This window comes from Emys orbicularis, chromosome 1 (assembly GCF_028017835.1).
Source record: "Emys orbicularis isolate rEmyOrb1 chromosome 1, rEmyOrb1.hap1, whole genome shotgun sequence".
NCBI classification, from domain to species: Eukaryota; Metazoa; Chordata; order Testudines; family Emydidae; genus Emys; species Emys orbicularis.
Window position 1 is genome coordinate 26,000 of NC_088683.1, and position 26,768 is coordinate 52,767.

The 26,768-nt window shown below is 44.5% G+C and overlaps 1 protein-coding gene across 1 annotated transcript; it reads right to left on the reverse strand.

Moving 5' to 3' along the window:
* Window positions 1-3,024: 3,024 nt before the first annotated feature.
* LOC135892157 (guanylyl cyclase-activating protein 1-like) lies at window positions 3,025-18,672 on the reverse strand. The gene is made up of 4 exons (XM_065419858.1): window positions 18,475-18,672; window positions 9,296-9,445; window positions 7,526-7,616; window positions 3,025-3,152 (listed from the first exon to the last, which is right to left on the reverse strand). Exons 1-4 carry the CDS (start codon window positions 18,670-18,672, stop codon window positions 3,025-3,027), a joined length of 567 nt encoding a protein of 188 aa, XP_065275930.1.
* Between the last annotated feature and the right edge of the window lie 8,096 nt (window positions 18,673-26,768).

Here is a 26,768-nt window from a genome sequence, read left to right on the forward strand (position 1 = left end):
ATCTATTTTAAAATCAAGTTTTTGCCCCAAAGTCACCTTTATTCCAGGCAGAGTTTTGGGCTATTAGAGATCGGGGGGGGGGGGAGGGGCGCAGGGGTGCTTCACGGAATGCTGAAAATGAACTGCTTTCTATTTACTCTACTTTAGGAGATGAAATACAAACATAGAACTAGATTTGTCTTCTCAGTGTGGCGATCACCCCTCCAAGCACCTGCTCACAATTCTGCTGATAAAAGGCACTGTCATGACTGAGTTTGGATTTATAGAATTTTTTATTCTTAACTGTACAAAGAAAGCCAAATATTTCCAAAAATCACTTCTTATTTACAAATCCTCCCCATCCCTTCAAAACAACGAAACTTATTAATAAAGGCACATGCCCTGCAGGCTCCATCAGTCACAGGATGGACTGGCCACAGAGACAACAGGCAAACAGTAAAATTTTCCAACCAAAAAAAAGAACAGGACTAATGAGTCTAAACACAACACCATATTCCTGCACCTCACTAAAGCCCTGTTTTGCCCATTGCCTTGTTAGTGCAAAGCATTCATTGACTGTGATGGATACTGTGAAAAGGGGTGACATGCAGGGTGTAAGGACATGTCAGCTGACTTAAATAGTGTAAAAATAAGTAAATACTTACAGATAGCCAAAACTAATATGGAGACTGCACATGCCAAGAATATTATATATGCTCATAAGCATATAGAGCTACTCAGTAAAGACACAACAAGCATCTGTAACTATTTAGTGACTTCTCTTGAACATCGGCAGCATATATGGAAAATTCTTTAGTGTCCTATAAAAGCAAAAACTAGATTTTCCCTGTGCAGCAGACACTGGTGTGCATCCTTCCCTATGCACAGCTCAGCGGCAGGGGTCACAGATCACTTGGGATTCTCTGGTGCAAGGGCTCAGTGTCACTAGGAATACTCTGACACTGCATCCTACCCAGAGTTCCACTGGCACCTAGCCAGAAGGACAACTGCAGCATCACTCTCTTCATAGGAGCCACCTCAGCCCCCAAAACGTACATAGAAGCAGTAAATGTCCCTTGCAGAGGAAAACTCATGTATACCAGAGTTTGACAAAGAAATTGTGCCCTGATCTCACTGGATTAGCAAAATCCAACACAGTGAACCACATGTGACTTCTTAGGAATTTCATGAGGCTGATGAAAGGTGTGCGTCTATAAATCTCTATCACACTTAGCTGGACTTGAGTTAGGTCGGGGCGGTGGCAGTAATCCCCTTCCATCCTGTTCAGCCAACAAATTCGCAGCTGGGGAACATGCACTCTGGTGCAAGTCATAATTTATTTGCTGAGCTTTGCCTCTCCCCACCCCACAGCTTTCTGCCAGCAGCACCAGTACCCCACATGAGCAAAGGTGCAGACCAGTTTACAAACAGCGTTGGTTTGAAGTACAGCATTGGGTTCAGCCAGGCAGCCACAGTATCAGAAACCAGACCATTTGTTAGCTGCATTGAAAAGAAAACAAAGGAGGATGTGTGACAAAGGGACGGTTTAATGATTCTACTGGCTGTCCCTATGCAAAACAAAGAGGCAACTGGTTCTGAGATACCAGAGCATGAGTGCCTGGTTCTCCACTCTGCTACACCAGTGAAAACTCAGTTGACATCAGAGGCATAACAGTGTGAGGAATCAGATCATGGCTTCAGGTGCAAAGAGCATAGAGAGGTGCGAAGACTGCAGAGAGGGCTTCATCACTGGGATACTGCTTTTGGCTTGCCAAGTTGGGTGGAGATCCTCCCCCCATGCAGTGTGACTGCACTTTGCACCTTTAATTGGACAGAAGAGTTCCACGTTCTGGCAAAAGCTGCAAACACCACTAATAATGGTGCCCAGTGCAGTTCAGTCCCTGGGAGTCAGCAGGGAACAGGACCCATCACCACTGCCCTTTGGGCAGTGCTCCCCAAATGGTGAGTCCCAACCCACTAGTGGGTCATGGGAAGGTTCTAGATAGGTTGTGGGGCCCTAAGCAAACATACACTTGTCCTGGCCTGGTGCAGTCTCTCCTACCCCATGGAGTGGGTCCGGCTCCCATACTAGGCGCTGTGACCTTGCACATGGGTCACAATGCCTCTCACTCAAATTTGGCCTAGTCTCTCCTCTGTTATGACAGAGGGGTGGCTGGACCAAACCTGAGTGGCTCTGCGACCCTGTGCACCAGGTAGCAACACCTGGAGCTGGGAGAAAGGCCCAGTTCTGTGAGATGGGAGCTACTCTTGTGGGAGTGAGTACCAGGCAGGGAGGTATCAGGGAGGAGGATGCATATATGGAACTGTGTGTGGGGGGGTCACAAAAAAGATAAAAATGCAGTTGATAAGTCACCTTAGTAAAAAGTTTGGGGAACCACTGCCTTAGCAGTTAATTTGTTTCTTCTAGTGAGTTGGCTTTGTGTGAGCAGGGCCAGTTCAGACAGGCTGCCAAACCTACAGCCCACGTGCGCCTCACCCAACGAAGGGAGGGTGAAGTGCTATCAGGACCATTAGTGCACTCACACCAATGCCACGTCAAGTGAAGGATGAGTTGCTTTGTGCTGACAGAGCTCTATGCTAATAAAAGCTGAATCCCCTGGGGCTTTCCAGCCTCCCTTTTCTCCAAGCTTTTGCCACAGACACAAACATGTTCTGGACACATTACATATTCCCTACCCCATGGGTTTGACACTCTCCCCGTTATCAGGCATGTCAGAGCAATCTGGGGCAGGCGGAGGGGAGAAAGTTGTGCACTTGGCCCTTTTGGCCCAGAAGGCCAATCAAATAGCATCATAGGGGTCCAAGTTTGCTGAACCAGCGTTGTGTGTATGTGTCTGAGTTGCAGCATGTGTTCAAGCACACAAACACACACACGCAAAAGAAAATACGCACACACAGAACCACGTCTCTCTCTCTCTCAACCCACATACCATATCTGTTTTATTCTCATGCCCACCTTCTTTACCTAGTTGCACACCCATCTGTAGTCTCTCTTTCACACACCCCTCTCTCTTCCAGATGGCTCTAGACACTGTGCCGCCGGTTGTTGATCATGGTCACAATGTGTGACAGGTCCAAGCTCTTCATCATCACCTCCATGAACTCCTCATCTTTTCTGGCTCCTTCCACAAACTCATCCAGTGAAAGCTCACCTGTTTCAGACAGAGACAGATGACACCAGGTCACTCTCATTCGTGTCTGGGGCAGAGAAAGGTGGGAATAATTGCCCCCTGCACAATCAGTGAGGCCCCACCTACAGAGTCAGTGTTTGGAAGTACCGAACAGCCTGCTCATTTTGAAGCCACCAGAACTGGCAGTGCTGGTAGGTCTAGAGCCTCCTTTATCTCCATGCAAGTCTGACCTTCGCTCCTGCCTCCTTCCCAAAAGGGAGTTAACCCATAAGAAACTAGTTCCTCTCCAGAGACAGGTCACTTGGGGGTACATTACGGGGCAGTGTGCCATGCAGAAGGGAAGGTCTGTGGGGCCAAGGAGGAAGGGCCATGGGGAGACTGCTCTAAACAGTGAGTTGACATTGGCCTGAGACTCCCAGGGCTAGCCTGAAGTACTGCTGTGCCCACCTCCCCCCCTACTGGCTCCTGCAGACAGTGCACAGCAGCAGCTTAGAGAAGCTCCATGCAGGCAAGGCAGCCAGCAGATGCACGGGAGTGGCAAAGATAATGTTCAGGGAACGGACCTCTTTCGGAATTCACAGGGAGGCAACTGAATGGGGCTTATGTTGGAGGAATAGGAGAGAGTTAGAGAGGGAAGGCCAGAGGACAGGAGGCCAGAAAACCTATTTAAGCTAAAGTGACATACCTCCTGTGACTCTACTGCCTGCCCTGGCCCAGGTGACTTTTTATTATCCCACGCGCCAATTCCCCCAATCCCCATTTAGCTGGGACCCTGGTTTCCATCCCTAATTCCACTTTCTCTCTTGGAAAATTTCTGGCACCAGTTCTACATCCTCCATAAACACAGAGGGAAAAAATGATTGGATTTTTGCCCATATCTCCCTCTCCTGTCTCAAAAGGCTGGATTCTGTGCAATGCTGAGTCCTACAGTCCTCACTGGAAACAGAGAGATTGCCAGGGGTTGCTGGCTTCTAGGAACACAGGAATTGCAAGACTGGATCAGACTCATGGTCCATCTAGTCCAGTGTCCTTTCTCCAACAATGGCCAACAACAGATGCTTAGGGGGAAGAGTCAGGAAACCTCACATTAGGGACCTAGGATCGGAAGGGACCTCCTGGGTCATCAAATCCGTTCCCTGTAATTACAGGAAACCCTGGCATATAATCTCGTTAAGAATGTATTTCAAGATCCACCCAGTAGCTAGTTAGTTTGTTTGCACCCACTACTCCTATTGGAAGACTGTTTCAGAACCTCATTCCTCTGATAGAAATCTTCTAATCCAACATTGCTTAAACAGTTGTTCTCCCTCTTTGTTGTTTCTCCACTGATGTATTTATAAAGACCAAGCATATCCTTTTTCTGCCTTACTTTTGCTAGGGTGCACAAGCCAAGCTCTTTTAGCCTCCTCACATGAGATGGGTCCAAAAAAGAACTAGATAAATTCTTGGAGGATAGGTCCATCAATGGCTATTATCCAGGGATGGTGTCCCTGGCGTCTGTTTGCCAGAAGATGGGAATGGGTGACAAGGAATGGATCACTTGATGATTACCTGTTCTGTTCATTCCCTCTGGGGCACCTGGCACTGGCCACTGTTGGAAGACAGGATACTGGGCTAGATGGACCTTTGGTTTGACCCAGTGTAGCTGTTCTTATGTTCTCTATTCCCCAATCATCCTGGTAGCCCTTCTCTGCACCTGTTCCAATTTGAATTAATCTTTTTTGAACATGGTGACCAGAACTGTACCCAGTATTCCAGATAAGGTGTTCCCAGTACTTTGTAAAATGGCATAAATATTTCCCTCTCTCTACTGGAAAAATACTTCACCTGATACATGTTAGATTTGTGTGTATTAGTCAACTGCAGCATGCCTATGAGGCTCCAATGTAATGGGGCTATAAAAAAGCAAATGCAATCCTTTCTCATCCTCTGTCATTTCCAATGTTGACACACACACCCCGCCCCAGCCTACACAGAAATTCTTCTTGTTAGTTTCTAAGTGCATGAATTTACACTTTAGGAAGCTATAGGATAATCTGTCCACAGGAAAGACTCCTCCTAAACCCCAATAGTTAGAGAGTGGCTGAAGCCCTAAAGCAGGAAGTTTATAACTCTTCCAGAACTCTTTTGTTAGTCTTCACTGTTGTAATTATGGATATGCTTATTATCCATATAACCATCCAATACCTCTTGAAGTCTCTGTTCGAACCTTGGCTTGAGACAGTTCGGCATTTTGCCACTGAACATCAACACTCATCAAAATGTGAAAATCTCTACCAGGGACAATGTGGCCCACAAGCCTGGGAAAAGAACTAGTAGCTGATGCTGCTCTGCTGCCTGTTCAAAAAAATAAAACCTAGTGTGACAGAGTGGGATATGGCTGTATCAAACTGTGAGTGATCTTTTGTTTTGTAAACTCCATTTTTGTACCCTAGCTGCCATTTTGTGTTCTAGGTTAAAAAAAACAACCTGGCCTGGACAAGGTCTGTCTGTTCCAGACACTGCCCCACTCAGGAGGCACATGGGACACCTTGTAGAGGACTATTGATGATGGAGCCATCCAGTTTGAAAAACTCTCAGTGACTGCCCAGCTCAGGGGACAATGGTTTTCTTCATATAGGACTCACATAACAGGTTGGCATTTCCCAGCTAGGTATCTGGCAGAACAGGGTCAGACAAGATTCAAGGAGGGGGCTCCTCTGAGAGAGGGGTCAGCATCTGTCAGAAGTCCAGGCTAGAAGAGGGATGCTACCTAGCCTGAAATGCTGACTAGACCTCAGACTCACAGAAGGGGTGAGATCAGACTAAGTGGGGGTGGGCATGGGGCAGGGAGTGCGTCTCAGGACTGTTTGTTATTTTGCAAAGATCTGTAACTCTCTAGTGCTTTCCTCAGAGTAAATTGATAGTGATTAAGATTCCTTGACTAGGTCTGTGTTCTTTCATTGCTGGCCAAATTGTCACTGAAAGAGTTAATTGAGAAGCTCAGTGCTTCCACAGCGAGGTGGAATGCTGAGGGAACAGGTCTAAGGCAGCTGGACTGCTGAGCCCCACATCCCAAGGGTGGAAGATACATGTTGTGCACCTGGGAGTGTACTTTAAAGACCCAGAGCTTGGAACAGCGATTCAGCTTTTCCCCGACCTGGTTGATGTAAGTGCACGTGGAATCCAGCAGTTGGCTTTACTCACATCAGACTTGTGTCCTCCCAGAGGGGCAATGGGCCATGTACTGACACTTAGTAGCTCAAGCAACAGAGAGTCCTGTGTCACCTTTAAGACTAACAGATGTATTGGAGCATAAGCTTTCATGGATGACTACCCACTTCGTCAGACGCATGTTCACCCACGAAAGCTTATGCTCCAATACATCTGTTAGTCTTAAAGATGCCACAGGACTCTCTGTTGCTTGTTACAGATCCAGACTAACACGGCTACCCCTCTGATACTTAGTAGCTCAAGACACCTGAACTATCTGGAGTAGAGGGCCTGCAGAAAGTGGGAAGCTTACTTACCACAATACTGGGGTATTAGCCTAGACTCCAGCTTCCCAAGACAGATGTCCAAAAGCTGGAACTGGCCCAGACAAGGGAGGTCTGCTGGCAGGTCTGACTTCCACTTCCTGGCTTGATCAGTTCTCTTCCCCACTCCTCTTCCGATGTACAAACCTTTTCTCTACCCTTGATTGTTTTATCATTTTTTGTTGCCCCATATTAGAGCCTGTCATTCTCAAAGGCTTCCCATTCATTTGTGTCCAGCTGAAAAAGTTGCCCATGAACTCTCTGCTCCACCCTCTCTGATCCCAAATCCTTCATACCTCAGGATGATCTCCCCCACCTTCAGTATCCCCCCAAAACCTCCCCACTCAGGTAACTATAGGTCTTTTAGTCTGACAGTGATCCCAGACAAGATAATGGAGTGGCAGATATGGGACTTGATTAATAAAGACTGAAAGGAGGATAATATAATGAATACCAATCAAGAAAGCATTCAGAAAGGGAAGTGTAACGCCAACAGACGCTGGTCGTTGTCAGGCGGGATCAAACCAGGGACCTCTGGAGCTTAGTGCATGAGCCTCTACTGCATGAGCTAAAAGCCAACTGCTAAAAGCTAAAAGCTACAGCAGAATCATTTTATCTCTCTAAGTGGTCTCGGTGCCACTAGATAGGACAGAACACCACACCCAGGAGATGTGTGGTTTACAGAAGCATTAAATGAGAGGAGCAATGCCTCAGAAAGGGCATAGATGGAGGAGTGTGTGAGATCTTATCAAAGACAAGAGAGCATAAAGTTAGCAAGGAGACTACTGGAGGAGACTGGGCCCCAGTGTATTGCTGGCAAGATGAAGTGTGAGGGGCTGAAGGATGAGCTGAGTCAGAGGGCAGAGACAGGAATCTCACCATCGCCATTGACATCGATCTTATTGAAGACTCGGTTGGTGAACTCCTCTGCACTAGTTTCATGGTCACAGCCATTAATAGCACGAATAGCCTGGAAGAGAAGAGGAGGAACTAAGCAGCTGGCCCAGGATTAATCTGCTGCCATGGGCGGGACTGATCAATCACACACCTCATAGTGCAGGCTCAGAATATAAAACACTCACAAATGGCCTCAATATGAGCAAAGGTGTCTCCCCACTCCCACCCACCGTTTCCATGGGAAAAGCCTGGGGAAACCACCAAGCCTCACAGCATGCCCTGAAGGGCATGAAATCTGGACTCTGGTGGATGGAATGGGCAACTAATGCTCATTGAGCATGCCATCCAACAGCCTCCACTCATGCAAGATAGTGGAGTACTAGCCCAAGCAGCTAGTAACAACTGCCCATGAATCAGACAATGACAAAGGCAGGAAGGCAGGACCAAATTACTTATGCCTTTAGAGGTTAAAATTCACCCCTTGAACTTTACCTGGAAATCAGTTTGTACCAAGGAAAAGTCATGGAGCCCTGGTGGGGTCACATGCTCTCCAGAGGTAATGTTGCTGGATAAACAGACCACCATATTCAGAACTAGTTGCAGTTATTCATTCAATTTAAGGTGCAGCCTCACAGAGTGCTTTGTAGTAATCCAAACACGAGACAACAAAGGCTTGGGTAAACCCAAAGGGCATGCACCCGAAAGGAAAAGGTTGCAAACCTTGTGTCAAGTGCAAATGACGAAAAGCACTCTTAGAAACATAGAAACTACTAGGTTGGCTCTGAGCAGGTTCCATACAGCTCAAGATGCTATCTCAGACAACGGCCAGCATGCTGATTCTAAGGATTTTAATTTTATCATTTTGAGTTGAGAGACTTTTTAGCAATCTTCTTCAGTCTTTTTAAAATGTCTTTTTCTAAAGTTGAGTGTCACCTTGTTGTGCTTTTGGTACCCTTTCTCCCCCAAGAATGTTGCATTAATTTATGCTGTGGTCACTCTTATTTAGTGGCCTAGCTACAGTTATATTTTAAACCTGCTACTTAGAACTAAGTCAATAGTTAGCCAACTGACTTCCTAGCTGAACTCAGATGGCCCCCAAGAAGTCCCAAAGGGAAGGGTGAGCTAGAGTGGGGGAAGTGCATTCAGGATGTTTGTTGTTTTCTATGGTCCTGTACTTCCTGCGTATTTCTCATGCTATTAAAGACAGAGCAATGGTGTTTTAGAAACCTGTGCAAAGAAAGTCTGCATGTGATATGTGCTGTGCCTACCATATGCCCCTTGAAGAGGTAAAATAAACCAGGGTCCCAGAATACCTACAACATCTGGAGTTCAGGGAGAGAGTGTGTTCGAACTAAGAGGAAGTCTGGAGGCATCAGCCTTGGTAAGAGGGGCTAGGCAGTTGGGCTGCAAGGTCTCTATCCTCAGGAGGGGGTGCTTGATAGAAAAGCTGCATCCCAAAAGTATATCTAGAATCCTAAGGCAGGGGCAGTGCCTAGACTCAGTTCAGACTTTGGCGGCTTAAACATATGAGATCCAGTAGCTGGAGCACCTCACAGGAGTCTGGTGAGTGGCAAAAAGAGTATGCTCTACTGGATCTGTGACAGGGAAAGCTGCCAGAATTGAGAGCTGCGGCACAGCAGGAATCTCTCTGGACTCTCCACTGGACTCTCCGCCAGTGAGATTCAGTGTGGGCATCCCACTGATTTACAGAATAATGAGGGCCAAAGTGTACACAACCCCCTGTGTTATCACCTTAATGATGTTGAGCAGTTCATGTCGGTCAATGCAGCCATTGCCATCCACATCATAGAGCTTGAAGTACCAACGTAATTTCTGTTCCATCTTTCCCCGGAGAACTAGGCTGAGTGCAGCCACATACTCCATGAAATCGATATACCCATCCTGTGGGAAAAAGAAAAGGAGCGTGAGAGTTAGGGTTCACAGGCATAGGTGCTGAGAGAGTCCTGCCTCTATAGCTAATATCTCTGCAAGGTCAGGAAAGGTGTAGCTAAGTGCCTGGGCACCAGACAGGGCCGGCTCTAGGTTTTTTGCTGCCCCAAGCAAAAAAATTTTTGGCTGCCCCCCACCCCAGCCCTGGGCTCTCCCCTTCCCTCCCCCCCAACTGCACCCTCCTGCTGCCCCAGCCCTGGGTCACTGGTAACTCGCTCCCAGGGCGGGTCATTCAGCAGGAATTTTGGATGTGCACAGAACACAGACAGGATTGGTTCCCATATGGTTACAGAACTGCAGTAAAGTGAAACAATTTTCAGCTTGTGTGACTGGAGGATATCTGGAAGCATATTATAAGACTGTCCTACATAAATGAGGAAAAGTTGAGGTTCCTTTATTATTCTTTTGTTCCATTCTTTGTTTCTATAGGGAATGCACTATCATGGTCTTCCTTTTAAACAAATAAAACTAAAACTTAAAAAAAAAAAAAAAAAGCAATGGCTGTTGAAAATAGTAATTCCAGTCCTAATAACCACTGGGAAGCATTTCTTGCTCAATTTATTCTACTTTTTCTACAGCAAGTTACAGTGGATCAGTATATTTGATTTGTGGGAAATGAAGTAACAGCTGCCCAAATTGAGCTTGAGCACTCCTGAATTTTGAGGGTGTTCAAATCTGGAAGGCAGGTGCTAGATTCCCTTTCTGAATATTAGCTATATCTGGAGAGGAAAAGTCAATTTCTGCTTCCATGGCTCAGAAGTGGAAATCCTCCTAAGTGCCTGGTACTGTATCTAAAGCTGCCCAGGTCCAGAGCCTCCCCTCCCTTACTTTTCATTTTAAATTCTAGTGGGATCCACATACCTCCCTTGCTAGGCTTCAGATAGAGAGGTGCACCGTCCATTTAGTCCCCCCAATTCCTTCTTTGGGGAAGAGCCCAGGGCTGGGGCGGCAGGGGAGTGCAGGTGGGGACCAGAGCTGGGGCTGCAGGGGGTGTGGGCGGGGGAGAGCCCAGGGTTGGGGTGGCAGGAGGTGCGGATGGGGGCCAGAGCTGGGGCGGCCAGGGATGCGGGGGGGGGGGGGAAGAGCCCAGGGTTGGGGCAGCTGGAGGGTGCAGGTGGGGGTTGTGGGCAGGGGGGGAGCCCAGGGCTGGGGCAGCAGGAGGGTGCAGGTGGGGGCCAGAGCTGGGGCAGCGGGGCGGTGGGGGGCAGAAAAAAACCTAGAGCTGGCTCTGTTCCTACCATTCACAGCAAGCTGCAGATTTCAGTTCCATACTCCTTCCCCCACCCTTTCCTGTTGCTAGTGGCCAATGGAATGCTGGTGGCCAGTGGAATGCTTTCCCTGTTCCAGGGCTGGCTCTATAGGCAGGGAGCTAACCAAGGAACTACAGCTCCCAGGGCCCCCTGTTGGTTCTCAGCTCCCAGGCTGTATTCTTGCGCCCCTTGCAAATCTGCCGCCCCAAGCAACTGCTTGCTTTGCTGGTGCCTAGAGCCGGCCCTGGCACCAGAAGCTTGGCCTTAGTGGAAAATGGCTGGCTTTAGTCTAAGTTGGGAAGAGGAAACAGGCAGCAGCCTGGCTCTGCTCAGGATGCATGCGATAGTTATGGGTCAACTTCAGATTTTTCTACAAAATGGTTCTGGAACACTTGAGAAAACAGGCTCCATGTAATTATTATCTCTTACATGTTTATAATAGCCCCTGTGCTCAGTGCTTTCCAGATGTGAAGCCCTCACTCCACATGTACATGAACATGTCCTTCTCCCCACAAGCCATGACTGATTAGGGGGCAGGAGAACCAGCCCCAGAACACTGGTTGGCTAGAGGACTGGGATGACATCTCACCCCTGACTTCCTGCTGTCAGCCCATTTCTCATTGTAGGCGAGGAATGCCAATTCAGAGCAGGAGCTCAGCCATTCCCAAGTGGTTGTGTCCATGCCAATCAGCTGGCACAGAGGCTGAACTGCATACAGGAGCCACAGGGCTTAGGCAAGAGCACACATTGCTATTGCTACTGCTGGGAGGAGGAAGAGACCCAAATGTATCTTGAACTTGGGGTTAGGGTATCAGCCTAGGGAGCAGGCTGGGGCATATTCACAGGAAAGCTGGGAGGATGGTCCATATGCAGCAGAGGAGACCTGACCATCACGGCATCCATGAATATGGACACCAGACAATGCAGCAGAGATGAACTCACCACTCCAAGCTCACACTGGCAGTGGAAGAAGTAACCCTATTTTGGGATTAAGAAACTTTGGCCAGGGGCTGATAGGACTCCTAATCAGGTTAGAGAGCTTTCCTCTGTATATTTAGGCACAGGGGACTTGGTCCATTGTACTATTGCTGAGGTATGGGGAGGCATGTGTGACTTTCCCCTCCTAGGGGCCCCTGAATGGTCCTTTGTACTAACTGAGGTCTGGCTCTGCCCAGCTAAAAGTGTTCGTTTATAGCTGAGTGCAGCAGTTATTTCTGGGGTTAATTTCTGACTCAGAGGACAGAGACAGAGGTCGGGGAACAAATAGGGATTCGCCTGTGCTGAGATCATAGCATGGATCTGGATGCCATGCATTCTAATGTACTAAGGGACTTCACAGATTTTAAGGCCAGAAGGGACCACTATGATCAAGTCTGACCTCCTACATAATGCAGGCCTTAGTAGTTACCAACTGATTCTTGCATCAAGTCCATAAAGTCTGGTTGCAATACAGCAGTGGTTCTCAACCAGGCGTATGTGTACCCCTGGGGGTACTTAGAGATCTTCCAGGGGGTACATCAACTCATCTAGATATTTGCCTAATTTTACAATTGGCTACATAAAAAGCACTAGCGAACTCAGTACAAACTAAAATTTCATACAGACAATGACTTGTTTATACTGCTCTATATACTATATAATGAAATGTAAGTACAATATTTATATTCCAATTGATTTATTTTATGGGAAAAATGAGAAAATAAGCAATTTTTCAGTAATAGCATGCTGTGACACTTTTGTATTTTTATGCCTGATTTTGTATGCAAGTAGTTTTTAAGTGAGGTGAAACTTGGAACAAATCAGACTCCTGAAAGGGGTACATTAGTCTGGAAAGGTTGAGAACCACTGCACTAGAGCATAACTTTTAGAAATATAACTAATCTGGTTATAGTGATAGAGAATCCAGCACATCCCTATATAAATTGTTCAGCAAGTTAATTAACCCCATCACAGATATTATTGGCCTGCCCCTGCCGGCCACCCATGATACTGCTATGAGGGAACCCAAGCCACTAGGTCCCTAGGGTGTTTTAAGCATCTGGAGCCTAAACAGAGTCCAGCCATTGCCCCTCCACCTTGGGATCCTTAGGTACAGTCTCAGAGTTCAGACCCTCTGTTTTGCACTCCCTCCTGAGAGCCGGAAACTATGATGATTTTGGTGATCTGTCTCTACAGCTTATGAAGTCTGGTTAATATTATGGAATTGCTCTTATGAAAACTACTGTATGATGAATGCCTCTCTGTATGTGTATTCATTATTCCATTCTATTCAGAGTCATATATGGCATTCCTCACCATAGTATCTGTGCATGTTCCAGTTGCACATTAAGCAATGTGCCCACACATATGTTGTATGTTTACTCTCTCATCCTCTTCCCACAGAAAGCAGCATGTGTAGTGGAAAGTCTTGTTTTGGTGGTGTATGGGTTGTATTTTTAATATAAATATACCTGTTGCTATGTGTTTATGTTAGAGAAGGCAAGGTCAAAGCAGTGCCTGGTATTAAATGAGGATATTAATATAATATAATATACATCACAGAAACTTGGTGGAACAATGATAATCAATGGGACATGGTAATACCAGGGTACATAATACTGTATATAGGAATGACAGGCTAGGGTACACTGGGGGAGTGGCACTATATGTGAAAGAAAGCATAGAGTCAAATACAGTAAAAATCTTAAATAAATCAAACAGTACCATAGAATCTCTAGAGACATAAATTCTGTCATTGAATAAGGAGTACAGCAATAGGAATATACTAGCGAACACCTGACCAGGATGGTGATGTGACTGTGAAATGCTCCAGGAGATTAGAGAGGCTATAAAAACAGAAAACCCTATAACAATGGGGGAGTTCAACTATCCTCATATTGACTGGAAACATGTCACCTCAGGGTGGGATGCAGAGATAAAATTTCTAGACACCATTAATAACTGCTTCTTGGACCAGCTAGTCCTGAAACCCACAAGGGGAAAGGTAATTCTTGATTTAGTCCTAAATGGAGCACAGGATCTGGTCCTACAGGTGAATATAGCTGAACTGCTCAGTAATACAGATCATAATGTAAACTTACATTTAACATCCTTGTAGGGGGGGAAATACCAAAGAAACCCACCACAGTAGCATTTAAGTTAAAAAAGGGGAACTACACAAAAACGAGAAAGCTAGTTAAACAGAAATTAAAAGGAACAGTCACAAGAGTGAAATGCCTGCATGCTGCATCAATACTTTCTAAAAACACCATAATTAGAGGCTTGAACTATATGCATACCCCAAATTTAAAAAAACCAACAAACCCTGTAATTGGACCAAAAAATGCCACCATGGTTAAACGATAGAATCATAGAAGATTAGGGTTGGAGAGACCTCAGGAGGTCATCTAGTACAACCCCCTGCTCAAAGCAGGACCAACCCCAACTAAATCATCCCAGCCAGGGCTTTGTCAAGCCGGGCCTTAAAAACTTCTAAGGATGGAGATTCCACCACCTCCCATAGGTAATGCATTCCAGTGCTTCACCACCCTCCTAGTGAAATAGTGTTTCCTAATATCCAACCTAGACCTCCCCCACTGCAACCTGAGACCATTGCTCCTTGTTCTGTCATCTGCCACCATTGAGAACTGCCTAGCTTCATTCTCTTTGGAACCCCCCTTCAGGTAGTTGAAGGCTGCTATCAAATCCCCCCTCACTCTTCTCTTCTGAAGACTAAATAAGCCCAGTTCCCTCAGCGTCTCCTCATAAGCCATGTGCCCCAGCCCCCTAATAATTTTCGTTGCCCCCCACTGGACTCTCTCCAATTTGTCCACATCCTTTTTGTAGTGGGGGGCCCAAAACTGGACACAATACTCCGGATGTGACCTTACCAGTGCCAAATAGAGGGGAACAATCACTTTGATCGATCTGCTGGCAATGATCCTACTAATGCAGCCCAGCATGCCGTTAGCCTTCTTGGCAGCAAGGGCACACTGTTGACTCATATCCAGCTTCTTGTCACAGTAATCCCCAGGTCCTTTTCTGCAGAACTGCCACTTAGCTAGTGGGTCCCCAGCCTGTAGCAGTGCATGGGATTCTTCCGTCCTAAGTGCACTTGTCCTTGTTGAACGTCATCAGATTTCTTTTGGACCAATCCTCCAATTTGTCTAGGTCACTCTGGACCCTATCCCTATCCTCCAGCGTATCTACCTCTCCCCCCAGTTTAGTGTCATCTGCAAACTTGCTGCGGGTGCAATCCATCCCATCATCCAGATCATTAATGAAGATGTTGAACAAAACCGGCCCCAGGACAGACCCCTGGGGCACTCCGCTTGAGAGCAGCTGCCAACTAGACATCGAGCTGTTGATCACTACCCGTTGAGCCCAACAATCTAGCCAGCTTTCTATCCACCTTATAGTCCATTAATCCAATCATACTTTTTTAACTTGCTGGCAAGAATACTGTGGGAGACCATATCAAAAGCTTTGCTAAAGTCAAGATATATCACGTCCACCGCTTTCCCCATATCCACAGAGCCAGTTATCTCATCATATAAAGCAATCAGGTTGGTCAGGCACAACTTGCCCTTGGTGAATCCATGTTGACTGTTCCTGATCACCTTCCTCTTCTCCAAGTGCTTCACCCTATGAAGTGGGTGCAGTTCTTTGTCACATATTTTTCCTAATGGCACAGAGAAAGCAACTGCCTTTGCATCACAAATACTCACCACTTCTAAGAAGAACTAGGCACCAATAGACCGTGAAGCTCTCAGCATTATCTTTGGAATTCGGAAGTTCCATACCTATCTGTATGGTAGACATTTTACCTTGCTGACAGAACATTGCCTGATCCTTTCAATTTTTGTACTGAAAGATGGAATTCCGCCATTAGCTGCTGCTTGTATGCAATGTGAGCATTGCTACTTTCAGCTTACTCCTATACTATTCAATTCTGTAAAGGGACTCAGCACCGCAATGTTGTTGCACCTCAGGAGAGTTCTCAGAGTCTTAAGCTGTTCAGGAAAATTGGCTCTTAGGTCCCCCCCATGATAATCCTGGTATTAGGGGAGACACATGTAATTCAGCTCCCCACACTAGGGAATGATTTGTTTCCACTATTAACCCTTCTGCTTTTTTCTCTCTCATGTCTATAATACAAGTTAAATATTCCTGCACCCACAGCAAACACCTCCTGCACACAACACTTGGACACTACACACTGTGCAAGGCCAAGACCAATGCATGGATGCATTAGAAAGCTTGGATGACCTCGGCTCAGGTTCAAGGATGTTTGCAAGAGGGACTTGAAAATGTTCAACGCTGACACTACAAGCTGAGAAGTTGAAGCTAGCAATGGGTTACACTGGAGGGCTGTGCTGCACCAGGGAGTCAAAGAAACTGAAGAGAGGTGGTTGAAAGAGGAAAGCAAAGAGCGAAGAGGCATGCATAGCTGGCCTCAAGCATGAGTAGTGTGTTGGCTTCATCATGTGGCTCTGTGCTTTATGCCTGGATTATCTGTGGCAAGACTGTCACTCGAGAATTTGACTTTTTAGCCACTCGCAATGTTGCAGCATAACAAATGGTAACTCAAGAGCTTTGGTGCTTACACCATCATCTTTCGAGACAGATGGTTGCCATTCACTACAAAGCTACACAGTCTTAGTCCTATGCTCTGTAATAAACCTACACAAGAGCTCAACACATTAGGCTTCCTTCATACTTCTTAAAGGAGATCTGTTATACACCCTGTGTGAGATGGGAGGTCACCTGTACTGACCTGCCAAACCTCAGCTTCATACCCATTGCTCTTGGGTTGTTATGGCTTTATTTAAATACTCCAACTTCAAATCTAGTCATTTTATAAAAAAAAAAAAGTGAAGGTCCCCTTTTAAATCATTAATATTTACTGCACAACCTGGTGCCTAAACACTATAGTGCCAGGCACTTGGGAATATATATAGTATTTTTATCATTAATAATAACCTATTGAACATCCCCCTTCAATACTTCTCACAGTCCCAAAATACCTCAAGAAAGTGACTCTGGAAAGCAAGTTTCAGAGTGGTAGCCATGTTAGTCTGTATCAGCAAAAAGTACAAGGAGTACTTGTGGCTCCTTAGAGACTAACAAATTTATTTGGGCATAAACTTTTGTGGGCTAAAACCCACTTCATTGGATGCATGCAGTGGAAAATACAGTAGGAAGACAGACAGACACACACACGTAAATTTGTTAGTCTCTAAGGTGACACAAGTACTCCTCGTTCTTTTTTCTGGAAAGCAAAGGGCTTTGTCTGAGCTGTCTTAATATTTTTGGGTGGGCCTGCAAAACAATTTCCTGTTTACCATGGTCACCACTGTAGACACAGGACTGACCTGTGGATTTTAGGAAGGGACTGATTCTTTGGGATATGAGATATTTATGTAGAACCCTCAGCCCTGTACTGCTGTACAGGAGTGCAGCTGCTCATCTCTCTCAGCTTTATAGCTTGATTTACATCCATTTATATTTTCAAGGCTGTTGTCACAAGGAAAGGAGCTAGAGACATACTGTTTTCCTAAATGAAAGCAGACAGCTACCTTTAAATTTCCAGACCCACTGAATCAATGGCTCATGACTTGGCTGTACTGGGCCCCAAGGCAGCTCTGGTGCTTTTCAGTTTCTAAGCACTCCACTGTAAACTGATTGTACTTCCCAAAAATGCTGTAAAAGCAAAAGGACAGAGGATGCCTCAGCATCTCTATAAAGAGATGACACCTAGGGAAGCACTTGGACCTGGTAACTCCTGCAAGACCTTCTGATTCCCCTTCCCCCCGTGCTTTTCTTTCCTTCTACCAACCTGACTGCAGTCATCTATCCAATTCACATCTGCCAATGATTAGTTCCCTCCTTGACCCACAGATACATGCTCCTCTCTAGCTTCCCACCTCAATAAGATAGTCAGTAGCTTGCGGGAGGTAGCTACATGGGATGCATCAGCCTTGGAATCAGGAGTTTCAGGGAGGAGTCCTACCCTGCCTCCTAGGTGCTCTAGACCCCATTTCTCTATCCTCTGTTGAAAGCCCTAAGCTGGACCCCCTACACATCCATAAGACAGTCATTTCAATTGCAAACAGTCTGGAAATTGCCCTATTGTGTCAAATTTACAAATAAATCTATTTTAGTGTTCCATATTCTCAAGTGATATCTGATACTGGGCAAACTACAGGACTGTAATAAAAGGACTGAAAAGAGCCTGGTTCAACCTGCATCCACTTCCTACAATGCTCTATTAGCCAAGCAAGAGAGATACACTGCAGCTTATGGCAAGCACCTGAGAAGAGGGTTCATTATGCAGGTGACCAAACTCAGGACACACAGACAATGAAGTGCCATAGCAGAAGATACAGGAACCTCTCTTACACGAGAATCATCCAAGAATACAAAAAAAGGAATGTAAAATGCATAATTTTGCATTCCTACACACTACAAATACACCGGGTCCCTGAAATATACTAATCCTGCCAGAGCAATGAACAGTAATGTGACAGTCAGGCTCCCCTCTTTTTCAATATTCTAAACTCCATCTTGCTCCCTAAGGCACATTTCTTACATTCAGATGTTTAAGTTTGGTGCCCCTGCTATAAAGCATTTTGCTGACCAAGATTTGGAAGTAAAATCAGAAATGCAATCATGACTGCACTAACTGTGATACTTTGGTTTCTTTGTGAGCAGTACAAGGCTGTCTAAGTTTCCCATTGGGTAAGAACATACCTTGTTCATATCAAAAGTGCGGAACATCTGTTCAATGTACTCATTGGCCGCAGGATCCAGCCCCCGAAGCCCAAAGAACTGTTTAAATTCATGCTCAGTCAGCTGTCCTGATGGACACTCGGTCATAAACTTTTTGTACCAATGGTGGATCTCAACAGTTTGCAGATCATCTACTGTGGAACTACCACTGTTCCCCATTTGCGTGGTGGGATGCTAAGAGCCCTCTGGAATCACCTCTTCCTCTTACAGTTCTCAAAGCAATCTCTGCCTGCTGCCTTCCACCTTCACTCTCAACATCAGCTCATTTAAGTGAGGGATATACCCTCCCAGAAGCCAATTACAGTTGTTAATCTGCTCTTATGCTGACTTAGAAACCTTAAAGCCTCAATGATATAAAGTCTCCTGGAAATGGAAAGAAGTTGAAGGATAATCTAGCAAAGCATTGCTATTTCAGGAGGCAAATCAGAAGGGGTGAGAGATAATCAGATACTGGCAGGAGGAACTGCCTTGGTATTGCCCTTGTTTTCCATGCATTGGTCTAATTTTACATGAAGATGTTATTCGACTTTTCTGGCCAAAAAAGGCTGAAGGCTGTGGTGTTTGCAGTAAAAAAAAAAAAAAAAATGAAGAATTAGAATTGTGATCTGCTCCTCTCTGTGGCTTCACAGTGACAGAGTCAAAGTCTTGGATAACTTTGTATAAAACACATATGGGGAGATTTTGGTATCGCAGAAACTGTCCTAAACATGGCAGAGAAGACTCATAGGCAGAAAGGGCAATAACCTTCTCTACTCTAGAGATTCCATTACAGCCTCTCTTCTCACACCCAGTTTCCCTTCCGCACAACCAGGTCTCTCTTTAGAGTCCCCTTTCACACAATAATACATTTCTATAGTGTCCCTCACAAAGGACCAGAACACTTTTTAATTAAACTAAGAACCATCTCTTCAATTTTGGCATGAAATCTGGAACAGTGGCCACCAGTTCTGCAAGCAAAGAGTCAATACTAAATTGGCAAGGCTACCTAAATATTCACTAAAAAGAATGAGGAGTACTTTTGGCACCTTAGAGGTTAACAAATTTATTTGAGCATAAGCTTTCTTGGGCTAAAACCCACTTCATCGGATGCATGCAGTGGACAATACAGTAGGAAGATTATATATACACATACATATACACACACATATATATATATATATATATACACACACATACATATACATATACACATATACATATATATACACACACACACACACGAAAAAATGGGTGTTGCCATACCAACTATAATGAGAGTACTCAATTAAGGTGGGCTATTATCAGCAGGAGAAAAAAAATACTTTTGTAGTGATAATCAGGATGGCCCATTTCCAACAGTTGACAAGAAGGTGTGAGTAACAGTAGGGGGGAAAAATAAGCATGGGGAAATAGTTTTACCTTGTGTAATGACCCATCCACTCCCGGTCTTTATTCAAGCCTAATTTAATGGTGTCCAGTTTGCAAATTAATTCCAATTCTGCAGTTTCTCGTTGAAGTGTGTTTTGGAATTTTTTTGTTGGAGTATTGTGACTTTGAGGTCTGTAATCGAGTGACCAGGGAGGTTGAAGTGTTCTGAGACTGGTTTTTGAATGTTCTAATTCTTGATGTCTGATTTGTGTCCATTCTTTTGCGTACAGACTGTCCGGTTTGGCCAATGTACATGGCAGAGGGGCATTGCTGGCACATGATGGCATATATCACATTGGTAGATGTGCAGGTGAACAAGCCTCTGATAGTGTGGCTGATGTGATTAGGTCCTATGATGGTGTCCCCTGAATAGATATGTGGACAGAGTTGGCAACGGGCTTTGTTGCAAGGATAGGTTCCTGGTTTAGTGTTTTTGTTGTAGGTGTGTGGTTGCTGGTGAGTATTTGCTTCAGGTTGGGGGGCTGTCTGTAAGCGAGGACTGGCCTGTCTCCCAAGATCGGTGAGAGTGAGGGATCGTCCTTCAGGATAGGTTGTATACCCTTGATGATGCGCTGGAGAGGTTTTAGTTGGGGGCTGAAGGTGACGGCTAGTGGCGTTCTGTTCCTTCCTTTGTTGGGCCTGTCCTGTAGTAGGTTACTTCTGGATACTCTCCTGGCTCTGTCAATCTGTTTCTTCACTTCAGCAGGTGGGTATTGTAGTTGTAGGAATGCTTGATAGAGATCTTGTAGGTGTTTGTCTCTGTCTGACGGGTTGGAGCAAATGCGGTTGTATCTTAGAGCTTGGCTGTAGACACTGGATCGTGTGGTGTGGTCTGGATGAAAGATGGAGGCATGCCATGGTCTGGTGATGGCCTTCACACTTATCTAACACATACATTCCTCATTAACACACAAAACAGAATTGATTTACACAGAACATTTGAACAGGAACATCAAATTACAATGCAAGAGAAAAAAAAAAACAGTCATTGCATTCTTTTACTTATTTAAAAATGCTAAACCTACAACAAAGTGGTCACCCTAAAATGTCTGTTACTGCCTTGAAATCAGCTCAGACGCAGATTCTGGCTGATGCATCTTTACCAATGGCTACCCTAAGCCATTCCTTTCTGCTTTCAGAAAGGGTGGCTGGCAGGATATGGTCAGATCATACATCAATACATGATATATTATTCTTTATCCTTCATTCTAAATTATACAAAATACAAACATAAAATTCTACTACTACAAGCATTCAATATAAAATGAGAAGTTATAAAGTGTAAAAAATTGATAAAGAAGGCTAAAGACATCAGGGGAAAAAAAAAAAAAAATCAGACCTAGCTGCTTAATACAGAGTCCCTGTGCTGGAACTAGGGTTGCGAACATTGTATTTCAAAAATAAGGAATGGTTTTCTTAGCACTCCTGCCCCACCCACATCCCAATATCAATCATCATCATATAATAAGCAATACTCACCTACGTTCACCAAGGGCATTTCTTGATGCTTTTTGCTGCACTCAGCAACTCCAGATCTTGCTGTATAGAGATGAAAAAATAAGGGACATCCCTTGTAATAAGGGACTGTTGGCAACCCTAGCTGGAACCCAGAGCAGCAGGCGAGTCTGTGTTCCCCTTCCAGCACTCAGAAAAGGGTGTACAAGCCCAACATAAGAACTATTGAGACCATAATGTGACTGAAGACTGAGCCTTAAGGATAAGCCAAAGAATAGCTCAAGAAGGGGGCAGAAATATCTTTTATTGTGATGGACTTTGTTACCCTGGAAAAGTTGTCAACAAAACATGACCTGACCGGAGAACTCGGCCACAAGAGGAGGCAGGACCAGAGCACCCATAGCCATAGGGTGCACTGCTACACCATGCACAGCTACGAAGGGGTGCTTCAGCGGTGAGTCCGCCTTTCTACACACATTAAATGGATTAAATGCTGGATAACTGACAGATCACAAAAAAGTAGTAAATCATCTGAAGACTTGAAGTATCATTGACTGTTCAGACAGGAGAACTTTGAACTGGTAACATTTAACTAATACTACAAAATGGAGAAACTTCCTGGGTGCCCGATGAATCTGTACATGATAGTACACATCTTGCAAGTCAAGGGTACTGAACCAGTCAATATGATCTAGGGAGGGTTTGAGAGAAGTGAGTGTTATGTGAAATCTGATGTCATGAATTTACATGTTTAGTGTCAGAGGTTGAAAATCAGACTCCAACCCCAGTCTTTGTTGGAATCAGGAAGGATGGAGAATAAAATCTCCTCCACAAATTGGGGAGGAACTCTCTCTATCAGACCCCATTGTAACATCAAGTCTCTCTTGTTGCATGACCACCTTGTGAGAGTGGTCCCTGAACAGGGATGAGTAAGGAGGGTAGGAGGAGGAATGGACTGTAATTGTATCGCTTAACCATCTTGAATGACCTGAAGTACCCATTGGTCCATAGTTATTCCAGTCCAAGCCTCCTTGAAGGATAGGTGGGAATCAAAAGTAGAGAAAAAAATATATTTCATCTGTAACTTCGACCATATCCTCAAAATGATTTATTTTCAGAGTGACCAAACTGAGGTGAGATATTAGAGGAATTAAATGATTTTCTCTTCTGGAATCTTGGTCTGTCTACTCTGTTGAAAGGAAGATCTCTGGTGAAAGACATAACCAGAAGTAGAGGGTTGAGGACTCTTCAGTATAAATTTGTGGTCTATATTGTTTCTTCTTGAAAGATGGGATATAAAGGCCATGGGGTCTTAAAGTAGCTCTTAAGTCCTTTAAAGAATGTAATGCATCATCCATCTTGGAACTAAACAGATCCTGACCCTCACAGGGTAAAAACAAAAACCCAATAAAATATATGGAGATATACCTATCTCATAGAACTGGAAAGGACCCTGAAAGGTCATTGAGTCCACCCCCCTGCCTTCACTAGCAGGACCAAGTACTGATTTTACCCCAGATCCTCAAGTGGCCCCCCCTCAAGGATTGAACACACAACCCTGGGTTTAGCAGGCCAATGCTAAAACCACTGAGCTATCACTTCCCCCCCCCCCCCCGCCCTGTACTGTAGTCTGAACCTCTTTTGTTAGACCTGATGCTGAAAGCCAAGAATACCTCTTGTTCATGCTCCTGTATCCACTACATCCAGAGCTGCTTGTAATGAGATTTTAGCACTTAAGCTGTCAGAGCATAAGGAAGTAAAACTTCCCTCTGAATTGAGAGAAGAGTTATCTTGAAAACTTGCCACTTTGATCCATTGTATGTAACTATATTTGGTTATCACTGCTTGATAATTAAAAATTCTGACCTGAAGAGAGGCCAAAGAGAAAGTGTTTCCCCCCCCCCCACCGGTCTATTTCCCCCCCCCCCCCCTTATTCCTTCTCCTTTGTTGCAGATCTGGAAATCTTTTGGATTTCTCATGAACAGCAGTAATTACTAAGGATGAAGGTGAGTATAGAAATATTCAACTCCCATAGAAGGAACTTGATATTTCCTATCTACTTATTTGGAAGTCGCAGATATAGAAAATGGCGTTGCCCATAATCCCTTTGCTGGCTCAAGGATACCTTCATTAAATAGGTAAGGCTACCTTATTTGGAGTAGAAGATTGTAGGATATCAAATTATTCACATGACTTTTCTTGCACATGTTCCAAAGGAATTTCTGATGTCTCCAATAGCCTCTTTAACAGCTCTTGGTAAGCTTTGAAGTCATCTGCTGTTGTTGGAGTAGAAGATGCAACAGCCTCATCAGGAGAAGGAGATGGCATCTGTCCTTCTGGAGGAGGATCATTCTGATCTGCTCTTCATCTTCCTTGGACAGAGGTGGAATTAGACTTCTGAGGAGAGTACGTCTGCAGTTCTACTTGCCTGTGGGCATCTGCGCCCTGAATTAGAAGGATGAGGAAATTGCTGGTTTGGATTGTGTTAAGGAATGCAGTATGGCCAAATAATTGGGGTCTCTTTTCAAAAACTCTCTTCTGCTAAAGGAAAAAGGAACATGAAATGTTGTTAAAATAAAAGCCTTACTCAATACTTTACATTTCAAATGCTTTAATTGTTTTCCCTTTGTGATGGGTTGGGACTGCCACCTGATGTGCTGAGATTACCTCTGAGCCCCTTTTCCCTGCCAGCTTTGGACTTCAGTACCCTGTCTTATTGAGCCAGACACTGCTGCAAACACAGACCCAGGTCTGAACCATGTCCCCCCAAAACTGCAGACTTAACAGAAAACAGCTTAAGAAGTGCTCCTGTCTCTAGCACCCAGATACCCAGTTCCCAATGGGGTCCAAACCCCAAATAAATCCATTTTACTCTGTATAAATCTTATATAGGGTAAACTCATAAATTGTCCGCCCTCTATAACAGCGATAGAGAGATATGCACAGCTGTTTGCTCCCCCAGATGTTAATTATTTACTCTGGGTCAATTAATAAGCAGAATTGATTTTATTAAGTACAAAAAGTAGAATTTAAGTGGTTTCAAGTAATAACAGACAGAACCAAGTAAGTTACCAAGCAAAATAAAACAAAAACACGCAAGGCTAAGCCTAATACAGTAGGAAACTAAATGCAGGTAAATCTCACCCTCAGATGTTCCTGTAAGCTTCATTCACAGACTAGATTCCTTCCTAGTCTGGGTCCAGCAATCACTCACACCCAAGTAGTTACTGTCCTTTGTTCCAGTTTCTTTCAGGCATCTCTTTGGGCTGGAGAGGCTCTCTCTTGAGCCAGCTGAAGACAAAATGGAGGGGGTTTTAGGGCCTTTTATATTCTCACTCGTGGGAGGAAACCCCTTTGTTCTCCTATGCAAGATCACAGCCACAAGATGGAGTCTGTAGCCACCTGGGTAAGTCACTTGTCTATGAATGATTCAGCTTTTTGCAGGCCGATGCCATTGTTTACATGTTAGTTTGAATGTTCTCAGGGAGGCTCAGATGTGGATTGGCGTCTCCCAAAGTCCATTGGGAGTTAAGTGTTTCTTGATTGGGCCCTTACTGAGAATAGTCCTTTCTCAAGAAGCTGACCAAATGCTTCACTGAGGCTACTTAGAATCAAACAAGTACATAGCCAATATTCATAACTTCAAATACAAAAATGATACACACATACAGACAGCATAATCATAACAAGCAAACTACAACCTTTCCATAGACACCCCACTTGGCCTCCTCTGTACAAGACCTGGTGCAACCATAGGACCCTGGTTGCAACAATGATCTATACGATCACAGTTCCTGTCAATAATGTCACACCCTTCTTTACTGTATCTTTAATAATTTTTTTAAAAGAACGTTTAATTGTGTTTGCGCCATGGTCTTAAGCACGCTAAGTCTTTGTATACCAAACCTTGTTTAATAATGTTTAATGTTGAACGGTTTCAGGGACATGTTAACATCTTAAATGCTTTGGGCCCTCTATTCCATCTAAATAAATACAACAGATGAGCAGTGCTGAAAGCGACCAAGTGGTGATAAGATGGGGAACTCAGTGGTGGACAGATCACAGTAGTGTTTGGTGAACACAAGACCTAGTGAGTGGCTGTTTTGGTGAGTGGAGACTTGACCCAAGTCTGCAAGTCAAAAGAGGTGGTGGGGCAAGGAGATGTGTGGGCTAAGGGGTCCAGTGGGCCATCAACAGGGAAGTTGAAGGGTGATGGGGGACTTCAACTACCCAGACATCTGTTGGGAAAATAACAGCAGGGCACAGATTATTCAACAAGTTCTTGGAATGTATTGGAAACAATTTTTTAATTTCAGAAGGCAGAGAAAGCTACTCGGGGAGAGGCTGTTCTAGATTTGATTTTGACAAATAGGGAGAAACTGGTTGAGAATTTGAAAGTGAAAGGCAGCTTAGGTGAAAGTGATCATGAAGTGATGAGTTCATGAGTTTAAGGAATGGAAGGAGGGAAAACAGCACAATAAAGACAATGGATTTCAAGAAGACAGATTTATCAAACTCAGGGTGTTGGTAGGTAAGATCCCATGGGAAGCAAGTCTAAGGGAAAAAGCGTTGTCAGTTTCTCAGAGACATTATTAAGAGCACAAGAGCAAACTATCCCACTGCGTAGGAAAGATAGGAAGTATGGCAAGAGACCACCCTGGCTTAACCAGGAGATCTTCAATGATCTGAAACTCAAAAAAGAGTCCTATAAAAAGTGGAAACATTACACAGGATGACTATAAACAAACAACACAGGTATGTAGGGATAAAATTAGAAAGGCAGAGGCACAAAACTAGATTTTAAACTAGCTAGAGACATAAAGGGTAACAATAAAACATTCTGCAAATACATTAGAAGCAAGAGGAAGACCAAGGACAGGATAGGCCCATTACTCAATGGTGGGTGGGTGGGGGAAACAATAACAGAAAATGTAGAAATGGCAGAAGTGCCATCACCAAAAAGGATAGTGGTATTTGGATGTAAAACATAGTGAATGTCAGTGAAAATGAGGTAGGATCAGAGGCTAAAATAGAGAATTAACAAGTTAAAAATGACAAGTTAGATGTTTTCAAGTCACCAGGGCCTGATGAAATACACCCTAGAATACTTAAGGAGATGACTGAGGAGCTATCTGAGCAATTAACAATTTATCTTTAAAAAGCCATGGAAGATGGGAGAGATTCCAGAGGACTGGAAAAGGGCAAATATAGTGCCAATTATAAAAAGGGAAGCAAGTACAACCTGGAGATTTACAAACTAATCATTTTAACTTCAATACCTGGAAAGATAATTGGTTGCGTCATTATTTGCTCCACTTTCAAACACCTAGAAGATAATAAGGTGATAAGTAACAGTCAACATGGATTTGTCAAGAAAAATCATGTCAAACTA